This window comes from Dermacentor variabilis, chromosome 1 (genome assembly GCF_050947875.1).
Source record: "Dermacentor variabilis isolate Ectoservices chromosome 1, ASM5094787v1, whole genome shotgun sequence".
In the NCBI taxonomy this organism is placed as follows: Eukaryota; Metazoa; Arthropoda; class Arachnida; order Ixodida; family Ixodidae; genus Dermacentor; species Dermacentor variabilis.
Genome location: NC_134568.1, coordinates 188252444 through 188271820, shown reverse-complemented (window position 1 = coordinate 188271820; position 19377 = coordinate 188252444). Strand labels below are relative to the sequence as shown.

The 19377-nt window shown below is 44.8% G+C and overlaps 1 protein-coding gene across 2 annotated transcripts in view; it reads left to right on the top strand.

The window, feature by feature from the left end:
* The window catches only part of LOC142589870 (cell division cycle and apoptosis regulator protein 1-like), a 221717-nt gene that overhangs the window by 69625 nt on the left and 132715 nt on the right, over positions 1-19377 (top strand). For both annotated transcript variants that reach the window (XM_075701526.1, XM_075701519.1), the window contains exon 8: positions 7776-7862. In XM_075701526.1, the coding sequence (XP_075557641.1) occupies positions 7776-7862 (87 nt within the window). The remainder of the gene's footprint in view (positions 1-7775; positions 7863-19377) is intronic.

Sequence of the window (19377 nt, the reverse complement as noted above, 5' to 3'; positions counted from 1 at the left end):
CATTTGGTCCGTCCAGAAGTTTCGCCCCTATCTCCACGCCGCCATTTTGCCTTCGTTACGGACCATCATTCCTTATATTGGCTCTCCACACTCAAGAACTTGTCAAGACGTCTTGGTCGCTGGATTCTTCGTCTGCAATAATATGACTTTGAGATCATCTACAAGTCTGGTAAAAAGCATCAAGACGCAGACGCTCTTTCTCGCTGCTCACTTCCTACAGCCGCACTCATCAATGACTCCGCAACCACCTCCAGTGACACAATCCCTGACGTCTCTTCTACGGCGATTTTGTGCTTCACCACTCTTGACCATCTCACTTTGGACGACCATGAATCATTTTGATCTCAACAACTCGCCAATTCGTATTGTCAACGTATTATAGACCGCCTTCGTGGAGCTTCGCACCCGCATAACGCCAGGCTCCGTCGACAGCTGACACAGTTCAGGCTACAAAACTCTGTGCTGTACCGCCATATCCATCATCCTGATGGACAACACTGGGTGCCCATACTGCCTTGCTGCCTTCGTGCTTGTGTCCTTCAGGCCTCTCATGATTATTTGACTGGTAGCCACTTTGGCATCCAGAAAACTTAGGCCGCATAAGAAGTCACTTTTACTGGCCTGGCCTGTCTACCAGTGTGGTGAGATACGTCTCTTCCTGCGTCATTTGTCAGCGTCGAAAGCAGCCAACATCGGCTCCTGCTGGGCATCTACTACCGGTCTCGTGTCCTGCGGAACCGTTCGAGGCTGTTGGCATTGATCTCTATGGGCCACTTCCCATGACTCCAGCCGGTAGTTGATGGATAGTTACAACCGTCGACCACCTCACACGCTATGCCGAAACAGCTTGTGTCAGTTCTGTATCTGCTTCAGAAGTTGCTACCTTCATTCTTCAAGCCATAATCCTGCGTCACGGCGCTCCTCGTGTCTTGCTGAGCCACCGCGGAAAGACATTTCTTACAGCACTGGTAGGCGAAGTGCTCAGAGCCTCTGGCACAACTCACAAGACCCCTATAGGTTACCATCCTCAGACCATTGGCCTGACTGAGCGGTTTCATCATACGCTCTCTGACATGATAGTCGTCTAAATTCAGCCAGGTCACAGAAATTGGGACGCAATTTTGCCATTCGTCACCTTCGCATATAACACCGTTGTTCAACGCACAACCGGTTATTCGCCATTCTACCTTGTTTATGGCCGTTTGCCCAGTTCATTTCTAGATGTTTCTTTTCTGCCCTTGTCAGTCCATCTCCTTCTTCCTGCGAAGAATATGTTTCCCGCCTTGACCATTGTTGCCACCGTGCCCGCTTCAACACCAAAGCGAGACAACAGGACCGCAAGGATTATTATGACGCATCTCATTGTGTTGTTTTCTACGAGCCTGGCGATGAAGGGCTGCTATGGACACCAGTTCACACTCGTGGGTTTTGTGAGAAGTTTCAGTCCAGCTTTATTGGCCCATACACGGCCCTGGAAATGACTTCTCCCGTTAATTATCGTGTGACCCCTGTTGTTCCCTCAACTGACCGCCGTTGTCGCTCTACCGAAGTGGTCCACGTTTCTCGTATGAAGCTCTGCATGCGGCATTTGCCGTACCTTTAGGTTCCGGCCAGGAGGGCCGCTCTCGCGCAGGGAAAATTAGTGTGGACATTTATTATGCACTACTTCATCATCTTTATATTATCATCATCATCATCATGTGTGTGTGCCCTTCTTCTTTGTGCGGGTAGTCACATCATCATAGTGGACTGTGCCGAGGGTCCTTCACTGCGTCTCTCAGGCTCAATAAAGGTCGGCCCATACTGTGACGTCACAGTATTTATACTAGTAAATATAGGAAATAATTAAGAAAACTAATGAATCTGTGCTGTTGAATATTATGTGCTCTTCCATTGAGAGGTCTGTGTGTATAGAGATATCTATGAGTTGACATTATAGAATGTGCAGGTTTTATATGGCTTGTGCGAATTGAAATTTTTTTTTGTTTCGAAGTGAAGTTGAAGCAGATGGTAATAACGTTGAATAATATCGAAGCAAATAGTTCAAAATTGTTCAGAAATTTTTATAGAACTATCATATAATAGCCAGAAGTTAACAAATAGAAAGAAACAAGGTCCTTGCAAAGAGGCAAAGAAATTCATCTCTCGAATTGGTTTTTCTTTTTTAATTGCTGTGTTCAGCCATTTCAAGTTCAACATTCTTTTACAATGCCCGTGTTATAGAGGATTTATTTAAGGACTTTTGTTCAGTGTTGTGCTTTAGTCTACTTCACACTTTGCAACTGTTGAGGCCCCAGGAATGTTTTGCATTTGCCCATCACATGGCTCGATGTGTGTTGCTTGTTGTCGCAATACCCTAAGGTGCAAGCTTGATAGCGTGATGCCGGCTGTTCAGGCTGTGTTGTTGTGATGAAAGTGAAAGTATGGGAGTCTACCTGAATGGGTGCTTACTTTATTCACAGCTGCCATTTTTCCACCTTCGTATACACAAATCAGGTCAGAATAAACTAGCTAGGCCCCATGCAATGTTCAAAACTTCAGTTGCTATATTATTCATTAGTTCAGTAGAGAAGGCTCGAATAATCAAGCAGGTCTGAAAAATCAGTTGGCAACTGTAAAAGAATTCTTTGTCTTTGCCTTGCTCACTGAAACTAACTGTTGATTGTACATACATGTTTTAAAATTTATATTTGTTAGCTTTAATATTACACTTCAAAAAGTCCAAATAGTGAATTTCAAATTGCAGTGAATATTGAATAGCGTAATATTTCATCGAATGTTTGAAAATGTCTAATATTCATACAAGCATAGTTTTGTGTCATGATGTAACGTTTCATTATGAAGAACGGAGGTGCACTCTCGGGCACTGTTTTGTGGGTTGATACAGTCAATGTCCGAATACAATGTCTGCGATTTTTTGGACTCCCAAGGAACTGCGAAAATGTCAGGAAAATGGAACATTCGAAGAAAACGAATCCATGCATTTAATTGCCCTCGGGGGCTCAAATCGTCACATCTACGTTCGAAATAGCTTTAAAAGAGTACTGAAGCAAAAATTTTCGATCTTGTTTTTTCTGTGCAATATGTAGCTAATGACCGAGTAATCACCACACGAAACAGCATTGGTTTCAGAGCATGACAGGTAATTATTTGGAGTCTTGTTTGTAGCGACCAGTCTAAGTTTCGGTTTGAAGAGCAACGAGATGGACCAAAGAAGGAATCTAAACACAGCTGGGCACGTGATCACACAAAACTATGACGTGCACACACCAGCATGCTCGCTGGTGCGAGAGCTTCGTTTTGCTAATTTGTCTGCTACGCCTGCACATGCTTTGCGATGTCCTTTCCATTGCCGTCGTCCTCGTTTTCATTGTCTAGTGGCGACTATTTCCTGCTTGTGGTAGTCACCGCCGAATTAGACGTGGCCAACCACATTTGATTAGATCCACTACAAAGTGGCAACTTGGAAAGTGCGGCTAGCGGCAGCTATTAATGTGCGTATGGACCGGTACAAGTAGTACGAGCCATTCGTCACGGGTGCTTTGGGAATGAAGCATATTCTGGAGCAGGACACAAGGCAAGGTAAAAGTCGACACATCATCAGGCTTGGGGCTACGTAGTCTTGCTGGAAGATCATCGGACTGCTCTAAGCTCAGCTGGTTTTGTTTATACCAGGCATGTTCGAAATGAAACGAGCAAATCTGGCTGCTCTTCAGTGGGGTCCATTCTAAGCGTCCAGCGGCACACATAAACTCGGACCGCTTCTGCCACTTATCAACGCCGATCAAGCCAAGCGAGCTGGCAATCGCTGGGAAACGGTATATAGGCCTAGCTCGCTAGCTGTTGGATCCGATGCAGACGGCCCTTGCGACCCGTCCGCAGCTGGTAATAAAGCATCTATATTCGTCAACACAATCAATGTCTGCACATTTGTGTCGCTTGTAAGTGACAATACAATTAGTCTTCCCAACGCCGTTGGTAGCAATGAGAAAACACGTTAACCAGGTGAGCCGCTTCGCAGAGACGATTGCAGCAGCGGCTGCGCTGACCGCTTGCGAGTCAAAATCACAGCAACGGTTTACTATATCGCGCAACGTTTTATAACATGCACACTTTCGAGGTCACTTTAGGAGTTATTTCGTGTAAGAAACAAATTTTAGCCGATTTTTGTGTTGCCGTCAGCGGCGAAAGAGGTCAGCGTCATGACCAGGGAGGAAAAAAAAGAAGACGACAGGACGATTGGAGCAGTGAGAAACTTGCTCGCAGGGCCCGCCTCCACCGCAGCGCGAACTCGTGACGTAGCGTTTTCCCGGTTTATATTCCTTTCTTGATGTCAATGTCGCGAGGTGCTGCATTTTACGATTGGCTGGGCGCACATACTTTAAAATTGATTTTGTATATGTTCCAAGCTGTATTCGTTGTCAATAGTTTGCAGACGATGGTGTGTGTGCCCATATAAATCAATCTCACACCTTAACTCGACTTTGAAATTTTGTGTCAGTACTCCTAAAGGCCTGCCAGCACAATTACTCTTCACGGGGCTTGTACTGTGACAAGAGAAGGCGGGTTCGCATGTGTACAATTAAGGAACACATTGATTTGTGCCCCTACACGCTCTGGGGGACGGCACTTTTTCTTGTTTATATCTTTCTTCAGTCAGTACTATCGTCATAATCACTTAATGTGGAATCCATTTTTATTTATTTGTTTATTTTAAAGTTTCGGTTGCTATTTGCCTGTGGCTTGTCCACACAGCAGGTGTATCTAAGAGATGACGTCGCGTCTTTGCATGTGTTTGTGTGGCTTTGTTTTTGTGTGACCGGCGCCCTCTCATGTGCTTTCGTGAGAGCCAGGTGGTGCAAAGAAACGTGGCTCGTTTCTTCGATCTCCATGGCGATCTCTGACAATGGAAATTGCAGATTGCCAATGCGGTGACGCTCTTGTCAGACTGTATACGGAGATGATGTCACTCTTGCGCAAACCCAAGCAAATCTGATCATCTTCAAGCGTAGTGTTAGGTAGGGTGTTTAATATTAGAGATTTTTTGAAGCGGCTCTGAGCCTAATAAATTTTATTTTTCTTGGCTGAAGTTTTTCGGTCTGTTCAATTTTTCAGACTAGTTTTCGGTTCTTGCGGGGTCTGAAAAATTGGTTGGCGACTGTGTGCGCACAACAGGGCTGGTGTGTGCGCTCGTGGTCATATGCTCCAGCCTGGCCATGTTACATGGTGCAGACCAGCTTTGTCCTGCACCAGCTTCACCAACGGATAGTAGCCACATCCAAATAGCGCATTTTGTGCAACAGCTCAATATGAAGCGAAGCCTGCCAAGGCGTCTAGCCAGGAGTGAATGCACGCTGGCAAATGTATGTCTGGTCTGACCTTAAGATTTGCGTGGTTGGAGGCTGGTTGAGTGTTCGAAACTATTAGAAATTAGCGAGACCTGCAGGTTACGACACTGATAGGCACTGTGGCCACAGTTTCATTCCTTTGCCAGCTGGCACAGCCAAGCGTTAACAAACGATAGTTGGCGATAGTAATATAGTCCTACTTCTAAAAGTATGTAATTCCTATTGAAATTTGAAACAGATTTATGCTTACTTCAGCCTGTTTATTATTAAACTGCATTAATAAATACACACAATAACTGTCGGAAGAAGCTGACTGATCCAAATAGGCTTCTTGATTGATGTAAGCTGTTGGCCAATAGCAACTGCGTATAGAAATCTGCTATTTAACGAAATATTGCAGCCCCAAAAAAGTGAGAAGGCTTCTGTTGAAAAGAGAGTGTTTGACAAAAAGGTGACTTCGCACTCACTCCTCTTGTGAGCTCCTTGCACTGCATACAACTGCAAAATTTGGCTGAGTTGTTCGCAATAGCGTATGCTATCCGTGGACTGTGTTTTTTCACCAAGCTCAAGGGGTAGTTTGGACCCTTTTAACAACAGCACAAGCAAACACTGTGGTTGCCAGCAGATCGGCATGTGAGAGCACTGGTTCGGGGCTTGAGATACTAAATAAAGTGTCAGGGAGGGTGGCTTCAATTAATGCCATTTTGGACCTGCGGTCATAGCAAAAAGTGAGAAAAATCGGACGGCAAAAGGTTTCAGCATCCAAAAAAATTTCAGCCGTCCTTGTACATCAGCTCTACGGAGTATGCTGGTGCCACGAAGGTATCTGAATTAGACCATGTTCAAAAAGCCAATCGTTGGTTGCAGACTCGTTTCATAATTGTAAAGCTAGCTTTCCTGCGAGGCAGTTTGCTGAACTAATGACGGCATAGTCATTTTTGCAAACGGCATGGGCAAGTACAGTTTATTTGTACAGCTTTTTGCAGGGTTTGGCACTCGTCCGCCATGCCGGTTCATAACTCCCGCGTCCCTGTGCCAAATACATTGTGGAGCAACACTGGTCTTTCTCATCGCCGCATGTGGCCACACGCAAGCAGCAACTCACTGCCATCCGTTATGCTCACTGTCATTGCACTTCTCTCTCCCTGCAGCACGGCGTGCATGCTGGCGCAGCTAGGTGAGGCCTTGGCATGGCCTCCGAGATTGCACTGGCACATATTCGGAGGCCATGCCTAGCTGCACTCAAACTGCGCCACTTTGTGCAATGTACAGCACTAGAGAAATAGGTGGGATAGTGAGTGTTGCTTGCGCATAGCTAATGCTATGATGCAGTTATCTCGTTTATGTGCCTGCGCACACCCCCTTTCCATGCCAGAGTTAAGCCATGCAACAATTTTCACTCTCTCCTTGCCTTTCTTGAGATAATTCGTGATAGTGAAACCCTCATGTACTGGTCAAAACATCTCTGCATAAATTGGTCAAACTGAAATTTCATGGTAGCTTTTGTTCGTACGTGACAGGCGGCATGACAAAACTTATGAATCATTTTTGCTCGGAAGCATGCGTCTCTCAAATTCCTGCATTGCTGACAGTGCAAGAAGCCCTAAAAAAATGTTGAGTGCTTTAAAAATTCAAGAACTTATAACTCTTGATTCGGAGGATTCTGATCCTGAAATAACCCACAATAAATTTTTTTCTTAGTCACATACTAATTGCCCTGATTACAATTGTTAAGTAGTATAATTTAAAGGGTATGAATGCGAGCTAGTTTGTATGAATCCATCTGTGAAAATACAGCGCGAAATAAACTTTGACAAGGGCTGCTGCTGCTTTTTTTTTCCCAGCTCTTGACCTGTGTTCTTCCCTTGTATGTGTTTATCTTGTGCTGTTTTTTCACCGATAGTATAATTAATATTTTTCTTGTTATGCATAAGGAAATTTGTAAGATGTTCAGGCTATATTGCCAGTAAATACAGTTTGAAATTAAACTTTGCTAATATGTTTCTCTGGCAGAAATTTGATTCGCCTTGGAGAAACGTCGGGCACCCAGTAAGCGAAAAACCAAAATGCTTAGTGCTCAATTTGTTAATAAAGTGAAATGGCATACTATAATGAAGTTTGATTAATATTCAGTTGTGATGTGAAGAAATTTAGCAAGGTAAAGTTGTAGGCCAGTTGGTGAGACATTGTGAATAAAACCACTACAGACACGGGACGGAGGGAAACGACAACATAGGACAGCCCTGCATTGTTGTCTCCCTCCGTCCTGTGTTAGTGGCAGTTTTATTCACAATGAGAAGGAAATTTTCTGGGAAGTGTTGAGAACTAACAACGATTCTGGTATTTTGAACTTTTGTTTTTATCATTGAGGTTTGTAAGATGGTGTGTGAGAGCATTTTGTTGATGTGTCATGTGGTTTTATTGCAGAGAACAAGAGCAGTCGTTCTGATGTGGAGAAGATTTCTTACAGTCAATTGCTTGAGAGAACGGAGAGCAGGCATAGAGCGGAGTACTGTGAGTATACACATGCTTTTGATCTACAATTTTAACGATAAGGAATACTGTATTTACTAAATTCTAACGCACCCTGGATGGTAGTGCACACCCGTCTTTTTGAGAGAAAAAAAAATTTAAACAAATAAACGCCCTCGATTGTAATGCGCACCTCTTTTTCATGAGAAAAAAAAAAAACAGTCCCTTAGAGCACTGCACACCTCATGCTTTCATACAGAAATACAGCATTCTCTTATTTGGAAAAACAACACACATTCATTTATTTGGAAAAAGAAAGATTTACTGCCCAATGCACTAAAGTAGTGATTAACAAAAAATTCGTAGTTTCGGCGAAAAGGCGAAGCATCGATTGTAATACAGTCGAACCCACTTATAACAATATTCAAGTGCTATGAAAATTCCATTGTTATAACCAGATTGCATGAAAAAATCAAAATAGGGGGATGGCAGAGCTGATGTGAAGAAGGTGTATAGGTGGGGAGGCCAGTGCCTCTCCCCACCACCTTCCTCCGCACGGCTGCTGATTGTGTTCACTCAGTTAACTCTTTCCTGGGCCCTCCGATCGCGTGTAAAAAAGCCGTGGCTGTCGGCATTAAAGAATGGCACTGCTATAACGACTGCAACGACGTGTCACGAGTGGCAAGCAATATGCGAGCACTGCCGAGCCATCGCTTTGGTGGCCCCAAAAGGGGCCTTTTAAAATTGCTAGAAGAATGCTGCAGCAGCCTGTGAGCTTAAGAAATCTAGAAGAAACACTGAGGAAAGATCGCCACAAGCATCTCGCCATATACTTCACACTGGCTTGCACGAGAAAAGCCTATGTCCATCATTCATGCTTTGAGTGAGATTGGTTAATTAAAATGTGTAAAAGCACTTTGCTGAAAGAAAACTAGCAAAAACAAATGCTGATATAAAATCAAAGGACAAAAATAAGAGTAAGCGCAAACACGCATGGAAGCAGGCACGTATTCACACACAAACGCGAAAACTAAAAAAATCGCAAATATAAAGAAATGTTGGAAATACAAAAAAATTAGACAAACGCAAGAAAACACACACATTTACAAACAGACGCAGGTAGAGGTATTATAGGAGCTGGTTCACAAACTGCTCTGCCTACCTTCTCGTATGCTTTTTTTTTTTACCATTCTCTTAACACTGTCTTGCGAATTTTTAATTGCAACATATCACGAGGATCGAAAAGCAGCGCGAAGCTGTGCTGTGGGAAACCATATCGAGCGCTGGCAACACAACTTATGCGTGACTGTGCTACAGCGCGCATTCTACAGCTTGTGCGTGCGGTGGGCACTGGTGGAAAGCAACCAATCGATGGTGCTACACAACGCTCGAACACCGCTGTTAGACGCTCGGCTATCTCACTGCTGACAACGATCATTCACGCTAAGTTGACGGCGACAGATCTTTGTGTTCGAGGCTTCTTTTGCAAATATTTTCTGTTGAGACGCTCGTAGGTTTGTTTCATGCACGCACGCTTTTCTCATTTCTCCTGGGAATGGTTTTGCGCCATCACTTCACTCGTCCGACGAGAAACGCAGCGACACAGTACACGAACACACCCGCCGCTGACCGTAGGCACCAGACTTTGGCAAACTTTTCTCGTTGTAACTTCACTCGGGAGCGAAATGAAAAAAACATGGAACAAACGCGCAGGATGTGTGTTTGCAGCGGTCGCCGTGGGATCCTGTTTTCAAACAAAGCGTAGCGCAGCGTCAGCGATGCTCGCTGCAATGTTTCTTTGCCGGATCACGGCTTAGAATAAACTGCACGTGGCACAAATGCGGCATCGTAAGCTCGCAGTAATATTTCCGGCATGATAGACAATCACAAACAGTTTGGGAATTCACTGTGACAAGGGGTTGACGCGCACAGCTGACGCAGCTTGGCCCAGTTCGAAGCCCGGGCGGCCATCTTCTCCGACGACGGGGTCACCGGTCGTCCGGCTCATGACGTTGGTCCAGAGTGCGCGCCCATTGGTGGATGCACATGTGCATCCGCCTCGGAGGAGTAAACACCCCCTTTTTTCTAAACTTGTATCCGACTATAGGTAAACATACTCCTTCACAGACTCTAGAGGCTGACGGTGATCATGAACGCTTATTCCCTTGCCAAGCTATCGATCATTATCTTTGTCTTCGGCATATTAAGCTTCAACCCCACTCTTACACTCTCTCTGTTACGGTCCTCAATGGTTTGTTGCAACTTGTCCCCAGTGTTGCTGAACAGGACAATATCATCTGCAAATTGAAGGTTACTGAGAGATTCGCCGTTGATCCTCACTCATAAGCCTTCCCAGTTTAATAGCTTGAATGCTTCTTCCAAGCACACAGGGAATAGCATTGGAAAGATTGTGTCTCCTTGTCTGACCCCTTTCTTGATAGGTATCTCTCTACTTATCTTGTGGAGAATTAAGGTAGCTGTGGAATCTCTGTAGATATATTCTCAGATATTCACGTAGGTCTCCTGTACTCCTTGATTACGTAATGCCTCTATGACTGCTGGTATCTCTACTGAATCAAATTCCTTTTTGTAATCTATGAAAGCCATATATCTCAATTATCTGATTGATGACATGGATGTGATTCATTGTAGAGTATCCCTTCCAGTAGCCAACCTGTTCACTTGGTTGACTAGACTAAAGTCCAGTGTTGCCCTTATTCTATTGGAGATTATTTTGGTGAATATTTTATACAGTACTGGGAGTAAGCTAATGGGCCTATAATTTTTCAATTCTTTAAAGTCTCCCTTATTGTGGATTAGTATAATGTTTGCATTCTTCCAGTTTTCTGGGACTCTTGCAGCTGATAGACACTTGGTATGTAGAGCCCCCAGTTTTCCAAGCATTATGTCTCCTCCAACTTTGATTAAATCGACTGTTATTCCATCTTTTCCTGCCGTTCTTCCTCGTTTCATCTCTTGCAAGGCCCTTCTGACTTCATCGCTAGTTATAGGAGGAGTTTCTGTATCCTATTCATTACTGTTTCTAATAGAGGTATCCTGACTCTTCTGGGTACTGTACAGGTCAGTATAGAATTCTTCCACTGCTTTTACTGTATCTTTGAGGTTGCTGATGGTATTACCCTGTTTATCTTTCAGTGCATACATCTTGGTTTGTCCTATGCCAAGTTTCCTTCTCACTGATTTCAGGCTGCGTCCATATTTTACAGCTTCCTCACTCTTTATCAAATTATAATTTCGAATATCCCTTATTTTCGCCTTGTTGATCAGTTTTGACAGTTCCACGAATTCTATCTGATCTCTTGAGTTGGAAACTTTCATTTTTTGTCTTTTCTTTATTAGGTCCTTTGTTACTTGGGAGAGCTTGCCTACTGGTTGCCTTGGTGCCTTGCCTCCCACTTCAATTGCTGCCTCTGAAGCCAGCCTCGTTACGGTTTCATTCATTACCTCTATGTCATCATCATCATCTCTCTGTTCTAAGGCTGCATATTTGTTTGCAAGTACCAGCCTAAATTTCTCTGCTTTTACCCTTACTGCCTCTAAGTTGACCTGTTCTTTCTTGACCAATTTTACTCTTTCTCTGTTTAAATTAAGGTGGATCCTGGCCCTGACTAACCTATGATCACTGCACTTTACCCTACCTATCACTTCTACGTCCTGCACTATACTGGGATTAGCCGAAAGTATGAAATCAATTTCATTTCTTATTTCACCATTAGGGCTTTTACAGGTCCACTTTTTGTTCCTACACTTTCTGAAGAAGGTGTTCATTCTTCGCAGCTTATTCCTTTCCACGAATTCTACCAACATCTTTCCTCGAGTGTTCCTAGAATTGACGCCGCAGTTGCTAATTGCTTGTTCACCGACCTGCTTTTTACCCACTTTTGCACTGAAGTCGCCTATTACTACAGTATACCGAGCTTGTACTTTTGTCATCCCTAATTCAACATCTTCATAAAACTGATCTATTTCATCATCATCATGAGTGGAGGTTGGAGCGTAGGCTTGTACTACTTTAATCTATACCTTAGCATACTTTTTCCTTGCGAGTGAAAAATCTTCAATTTTTTTAGTATTCTTTTGCAGTAAGTGCAACCTGCATTAACTATACATTTTTTTTTTTCCGCTCCTGCCCTACTCCAATCTTTGTTTTTGTTTTACTTAAGTCTTTGTGATCTGTTGCCCTTCTCCCTATCGCCTTCTTCCTTTCCTTTTGTCTTTATCAATTGTATGGATGTTTTCAAACCGAATAACAATTTTTAAAGAACTTCTACATATAGTATGGGCCCTAGCACTCTAATAGAGGGCCTTGAAAGGTCTCCATGGGATGCTTGAAATTCCTCGAAATTCCTTGAAAATCCTTGAAAGTCCTTGAAAATCCTTGAATTTCCTTCTTTCCAACCTGTACGAACCCTGTGTATAGCCTTTGACCTATGGCTACCTAAGAGACGTAGCTTGCCCCACTACACAAGTTATCATGTTTTCATTTCATTTCATTTATTTCCTGCTTCAAAGAGCAGCGGACCTCGCGGAAATAAAAGCTGTAGCTTGGCAAGCTCCCAAGACCCATAAGGTTCGTTGACAATGACACCATCAAGCACGTGGCACAAAGATTGGATGCAGAAACATTAAGCATGATTCACATTCTAGTAAAGACAGAGTACTTCTGCATTACCAAACAAAAACACCAAGCAAGGCAGCAGTATAAGATACAGTCGAACCTAACTATATTGAACCCATTTACAGAGAATTATTCTGTATACAGTCGACTCCCGTTAATACGAAGTTCACGGGGACTGCAAAAAACTTCGAATTAAGCACAAAACACAAAAAACAGCACCTTATTTGTGGCGAAATCGAGTATTTTCTCTAAGAAAAATAGTCGGTCATCTTGCTTTGCTTCTTCTTGCCGAATGGCGCTGCTGAAAGCAAGTTCTGCAGGCTGTAGATGTGGCGGAACGCTTCTTCTGCGTTACCTTCAGCGGCAAAGAAGCGCTCCGCAAGAGCAAGGCCCGCAGCTACATCGGCAGCCTTAAGGTTGCGGCTCGCCTTCAACGTCATCGTTGCTTTCCTGGGTCGCTTCCTGGGGCCGAATAATCTCTACAATTTCGCTATCCGTCAGCGCACCGTACGTTTCGACCGCCTTGTCTACGGTGACGTAATCTTCAAAATTGACGTCCCCGAGAGCATCACCAAAATCAGTGCCGTCAAGCTCGCTTGTTGACGCTTCCTCCGCTGAAATTTCGGAGGCATCCTCCGAAGAAGCTGCCACAAAACCGCAAGCCCTGAAGCAGTTTGCGATTGTTTCTTGCTTCACACGATCCCATGCTCGCGCCAACATGTGGATGGCACTAAGCAGGCTCACCTCGTACTTTGTGGAGCTATCCATACACAAAATCATGCGCTCGAGGAGGTGCCGCCTGTACAGGACTTTTAACATTCTTGATGATGCCTTGGTCCATTGGCTGCAAAACAGCCGTTGTGTTTGCAGGCAAAAATGCGAGGCGTATTGCACTCAAGGCTGGCACATTCACGTGAGCACTGCAGTGATCGACAAGGAACGACACCTTGCGGTTCGAAGCAGCAAACTTGCGGTCCAATTTGCTTATCCAGCTCTTGAATATTTCGGCCGTCATCCACGCTTTTTTGTTCGCCTCATTGTCCACAGGCAGCGTCTTCACGCCTTTAAAACATCTCGGCTTCGCGGCTTTCCCGATCACAAGTAACCGACATTGTTCCGTGCCAGTCATGTTTGCTGCGATCAGCACCGACACTCTCTCCTTGCTGCGTTTGCCCCCAGCACAGTCGTCGTCCTTGAATGTCAGGGTCTTCTCTGGTAGAAGCCGATAGAAGAATGCAGCTCATCTGCGTTGAAGATGTCTTCCGGTCTGTATTCGGCGAGATATTCACGCAGCTTTCCATCCTTCCACGTGGCGCATGTTTCCTGGTTAACGGACGCCTTTTCACCACACACGCTCTTGAAAACCAGGTCATGGTGATCTTTAAAGCGCGTCAGCCATCCATCTGACGAAACGAAGTCATCGATCCCCAACATTGCTGCAAGCGTTCGGGCTTTCATCGCAACGATGCCTCCGCTGAGAGGAAGTTTGTTGCTCCTGGCCTCCCTAATCCAAACCAGCAGAGCCTTCTCCAAATCTAGGTAAGCGCCGGTGCGCATTCGCTTCCGAGAAGTCTTGAACTTGTCGTTCTCAAATGCATCCATTATTGTGCGCTTGTTCTTGATGTAGTTAGAGAGCGTGTTCGGCTTGATCCCGTACTTCCGCGCTATGTCTTGTTTGGCGGCACCTCCCTTCTCAACTTCCTTCAAAACCTCGACTTTCGTTGCCAGGTCGAGCGTGCGATAAGAGCCACGGTTTGCCATGGCTATAAACTGCGCGACTAGGTACAGTCAATTCCGAATCTCTCGTGGAACAACGTAGCCTACGAGCTTCCCGCACAAAGGCGCTCGACCAACACAATTGCCAACACACGCCTTGCGCACGCTGCAAGACTAATCTCGCACAATCTCGCCACTGCCAGTATGCAGCGCTGTGTGCACCTATGGCACCCGCGTGGCCTCCGCGATCAGCTCTGGCCACGCGCGGTAGCCGCGCGTGGCCTCCGGCAGGAGCCGCTTCACCTCCCGCCGGAGTTGATCGCGGAGGCCACGGCAGCCGTAGCAATGAATAATCGCGCCGCTCCAAGAAGGATGGCGTTGCAGGCGGCTGCGGTGGCGATGACACCAACACGGAGCACGGAACTGTTGCAACACTTGAAAAATTGCACAAGAATGACGGTCAGCTCGAGGATCCCGGCTGAAAATTAACTTCCAATTAAACAATATTACTGGATGAGGACTTTGAATTATCGAGCGATTTCATCTATAGGATTACATGAAAAACTGACGGGACCAGCACTTCACTTCTAATTAACCGAAAATTCCATCCAATTAAGCGGCTTCGAATTATCGGGAGTCGACTGTATTGAACAATTTCTGAACACTGTGCAGTTACAATGAGTATATATAGCTAAAATTATGCTTAGATCGAACAAAAATAGCAGTGACTCCCGATATATCGAATGACAAGCGGCGCGAAAGTGCCTCCAGCAGTTGGGTTTGCCTCCATCCAACCACTCATTCTGGCCCGCCCGCAGCGCTTGCTCAGACAGCCAATCAGAGGCTCTTGTGCCCTCATCGTGCAGGATGGCACAACTGCGAGTTGTCTCGCTACTTTTCTGGTTCATTGTGTTTACACCTTGTGGGCCTTCTGCCGCAGTGTTGCCCTGATGAAGCGGCAGAATTTGCTTTTCGCCGTGAAGCTTGAAATCATAAATCGCGTCAAACATGGTGAAAAGTTGGATAACCCCGCAGCGTGCAAGATTCCGAGGAGTACTCTCAGCACGATCTTGAAGAATAAGGGGGAGATTAGGGTTAAAGCGGACAAATTTGCGACCCGGTGCCCGTAGCACCCGACGCGTACGCACGGCTGTGTACAAGTGGTTCATCCAAAAGTGCTTCAGACATGCCGGCTTCCACGTGCCCGGTGATGACTGTAAATTCTGATGAGTGCGACGAAGCCGTTGCCAGTGTTGTCGAAGTTTGGAGGGAGCTGTCAGAATTTCCAGAAGCCGTTGACGAGTCAACGGTCGATGAGTTTGTGAGTGCAGATGATGGTGTCGCAACCATGGCAGAGCCCAAAAATGAAGACAACATTGCCGATATCCTACCGAGCACAAGTGAAAGTGGGCACATTGAGGAAAGCAACAATGGTCCTTTGCTCACTTCCTCCTGCACTCGCACTAATCCGGTGCTTCTGCTCGAATGTGGAAGGTTGCGACCTCAGCTGCTTTGACTCTTTAGACAATCTGGAGAAGTGCGTGCGTCGCAGGCAGCGAAATTGCTCAAGCAGAAGAAACGACAGAACTATTTCATGTGAAACTAAGCTAGTTTCATCAATAAAGTGATTTTATAAATGGTATGTGCTTTTATGACGTGCAATTCTTTAGCAGGCTTATATCGAATTATGCCCTATATCGAACTGATCGGCGCTTTTTGCAAGTTCGTTATAGCCTGGTTCGACTGTACACAAAACAACAAGTAGAATACAAAATTTAGGGCTTGAAGAAGTCAACTTTAGAAGAATAGATACAGGGATAATGGCACTAATTTGATTGTAGCAAATACATTGGCTGTAAAGTTAGGTAAGAAAGAAAAAAAGCAATGACAAGGTTTTATATCACAAGTGTAAAGAACGGAGTCAATATACAAAAGCATAATGAGACGCTCCTAACTCATGCTGTACTTCAATGCGCAATTTGAAGAAGAAAAAAAATGTTAGCACGCATGATCAAGATATGATATTTACCTACTGGCACAGTTTGAAGAAAAAAAATGTTAGCACACATAATCAATATATGTTTACCTACAGGCAGGTTTCGCTACATATTTCTGCTAGCTACATATTTCACTTTTAACCGGTGCTTCAGAAAGGATCAGCCAAGCCATACACAAATGAGAAAAAACTCTTATCAAAAGAACGCTCGGAGGTCAGCATTGCTGCTTCTGTTAATATCAAGGAATGCATCATAGAGGCGGTTCAATAATGCTGGAAGATAATATTTAAGCATTTGTTGCCCATAGTTAGTCTGTGATGTGTTAAGAGTGTAGTGCTTTGGCTGGCGTTGTGGGTATGCCGGCAATAGCAGTTTTAGATTGGTTAGTTCTGACAGAGTTGAAACGTCCTGAATTTCCTGTTTGTAGCGTAAGCACAGACGTATATTGAAAAGACTGAATATTCGTGGTACATTGCTGTCGTGGAAGAGGTCTGCGGAGGGGCAATCATAAGGTTGGTTGAAGGCAATTTGTAAAGCCTTCTTTTGAAGGAGGTAGATTTTTTTAAGAGTGATGTACGAAGCAGTTCCCCATACTAGGTAATGCAGTTGCGACATGAAAAGGGTTTGAAACAGAGGCAGTTTAATTTTAGGCAAGGAAAAATGGCGATACCGAGAAAGTATGCCAACCACATAAGCAACCTTGAGGCACGCATGATCTACATGGGTATCCCAGAGCGGTTCTTCCGTAAACCAGATTCCTAAAGATTTAAAACTCTTAACAATCTCTATTGTACATGAGGCATAGCAAAGCGGGGTCAAAAGAACATTGCTTTCATTTTTGAAGTGTTTATTTGTAATGCATTACATTTTACCCAGTGGGCAAGCACTGAAAGAGTTTCATTTGCAACGATAATAAAGTCGTCTGGGCTGTCCCCGTTAAAGAAAATGCTCGTGTCACCCACATATATTATAAAGTATGCATTCTTATTAATATTAATGATATCATTAATGTATAAATTAAATAGAAGTGGGCCCAAAATACTTCCTTGCGAGATGCCAGCTTTAATTTGTGTCATGCGCGAGTAACTCCCATTGATATCAACATCCTGATATCTGTGTGATAAATAAGAGCGAATTAGCTCCAGAAAATGACTTCTGATACTTTCATCTCATAAATTTTTGTAAGAAGAATGTCATGGCTAATGCTGTCAAAAGCCTTTTTGAAATCTATGAAGACACCAAGTACTATCCTTTTTGCTCCAAAGTTTTGTAAAACAATTTCTTTCTGGGCTACTAATGCAGTTTCAGTGGAAAATCCGTTTTGAAAGTTGTGTTGAAAATGGGTAATATTATTATGGTGATCCAAAAATTTGCTGCAGGCATTTAGCAATTACTTTCTCAAATCCTATGGAAAAAACTTAAAAGGGATATTGGTCTATAGTTAGCGATATTATTGCGATCACATTTTTTAAGCACTGGTATTACTCTAGCTAGTTGCATTTGCGTGGGAAAAATACCGCTCATTCACACATTGCGGTACATTTTGGGCTCATCTTTCTCTGGTGGCGTTCCTTTTCACATATCTGGCCTATGTATATATCTCCTTTTTCTGCAGTTAGCGAAGGCTTTGCAGCTAGCCTGTGTTCACTCCTCCTCTCCATCGTATGCTGAGGTGGCAGCTCGAAACCAATATGTGTTCGACTGCAGGCCGTTGATCTAAGAATGCACTGATTGCACTCAGTACATTAGACACACATACATTGGCTCATATCTCTCATGATCGCGACCAATGTGTGAAACGTTTCGCTGGTCACAGGCGGCGTGCATTTTCATGCGCCAGCCGCGTTCCCAGCTCCTTAGGGTCAAAATGAGAAGCACAATCAGCCACAACAAACTTTCTGAAATCGAAGCCCAAGCAGGTCGGCACGAAATTTTATGTATATGAGACCTACCCGATAACCTGCTTTTTCATGTCTTGTGCTGACACAACGCCAACTGATCAATGTCGCCGGTGGACGATGTGATTGCTGCGAGCAGGGATCCTCGAGCTATCGCTTTCAAGTATACAATCACTTATGCGCGATTTCGCGTCTTGTCATCTGCCGCGTCAGAGGCCATCTGTTGCACTGCGCAAGATAAGGTTGGCCCAGTGCGCATTCTGCACCGAGTCGTGCAAAAGTGATCATATCCCTGAATGCAACTGTATATTTTCAAGCTGGCAATGCATAAATGGGCCGACTACGCCGAGCGTGCACCGGCCTCGCCGGGCGCTGTCATGCTGGTAGCATGTTTACATTTGGCCAGCTGTCCCGGCCTTCGATTTTGCAAACTTCGAGCAGGTTCGTGTTGTCTTGGGATCCCTGCCCACGTGACTTCCTATCAGAACCGGAACTAGCTGGCTGCCATCTAGCTGCCAGTGGGCTGCCAGAACTCCGAAAATTGAAGAGGCCCAGTATGTAGCTGCCCGCCCCAACAGCTTCACTGCCATCCTTGCCCGCCCATCTTACGTGAAAACACCGACGAGCACTGTTTTTCATTTCGGTACCAGCAAATCTCTGGGGTCGTCGAACGCGGCGTTCACAGCTATTGCCGCCAATCCTATTGTGATAAGAATCTTCGCCTATCTGTTTCACAGCGCTTGGTGCCATTCGAAGCGTATCGCACACTTTTAATAGCCGAAACACTTTTAATCGCACACTTTTAATAGCCGATAACCGAAACACGCCGCCGTTCCCTGCTGCAAACTGTGATCATATACATTTTCCGTCCATTAGATCCCATGTGAACAAGAGAAGGCGCGAAGCGCGCACGCGATCGAGAACAGTATATAGCCGCCCGTCTTACGTGAAAATGACAGCACACACAGTTTCTTATTCCAGTACCAACAAATCTCTGCCTGGGTCGTCGCACAACGCATTCACAGCTATCGCTGCCATACCTATTGCCATAAGCATCTTCACCTATCTGTCTACAGCGCATGGTGCATGGTGCCATGGTAGCATACTGCACGCTTTCAGTAGGCAATAATTCAAACGCGCCGCTGTTCCCTGCTGCAGGTAGCGCGATTTGGGCATCATGTCTCGCTTCGGCGGCATCCAGTGTCACTCACCAGCTTGATTTCATTTTGGTTTCCTGTCACCCTCTTCAAACACCACACAAACACCACACCACACCGCGGAAAACAACACAATGCGTCTCATGCTGC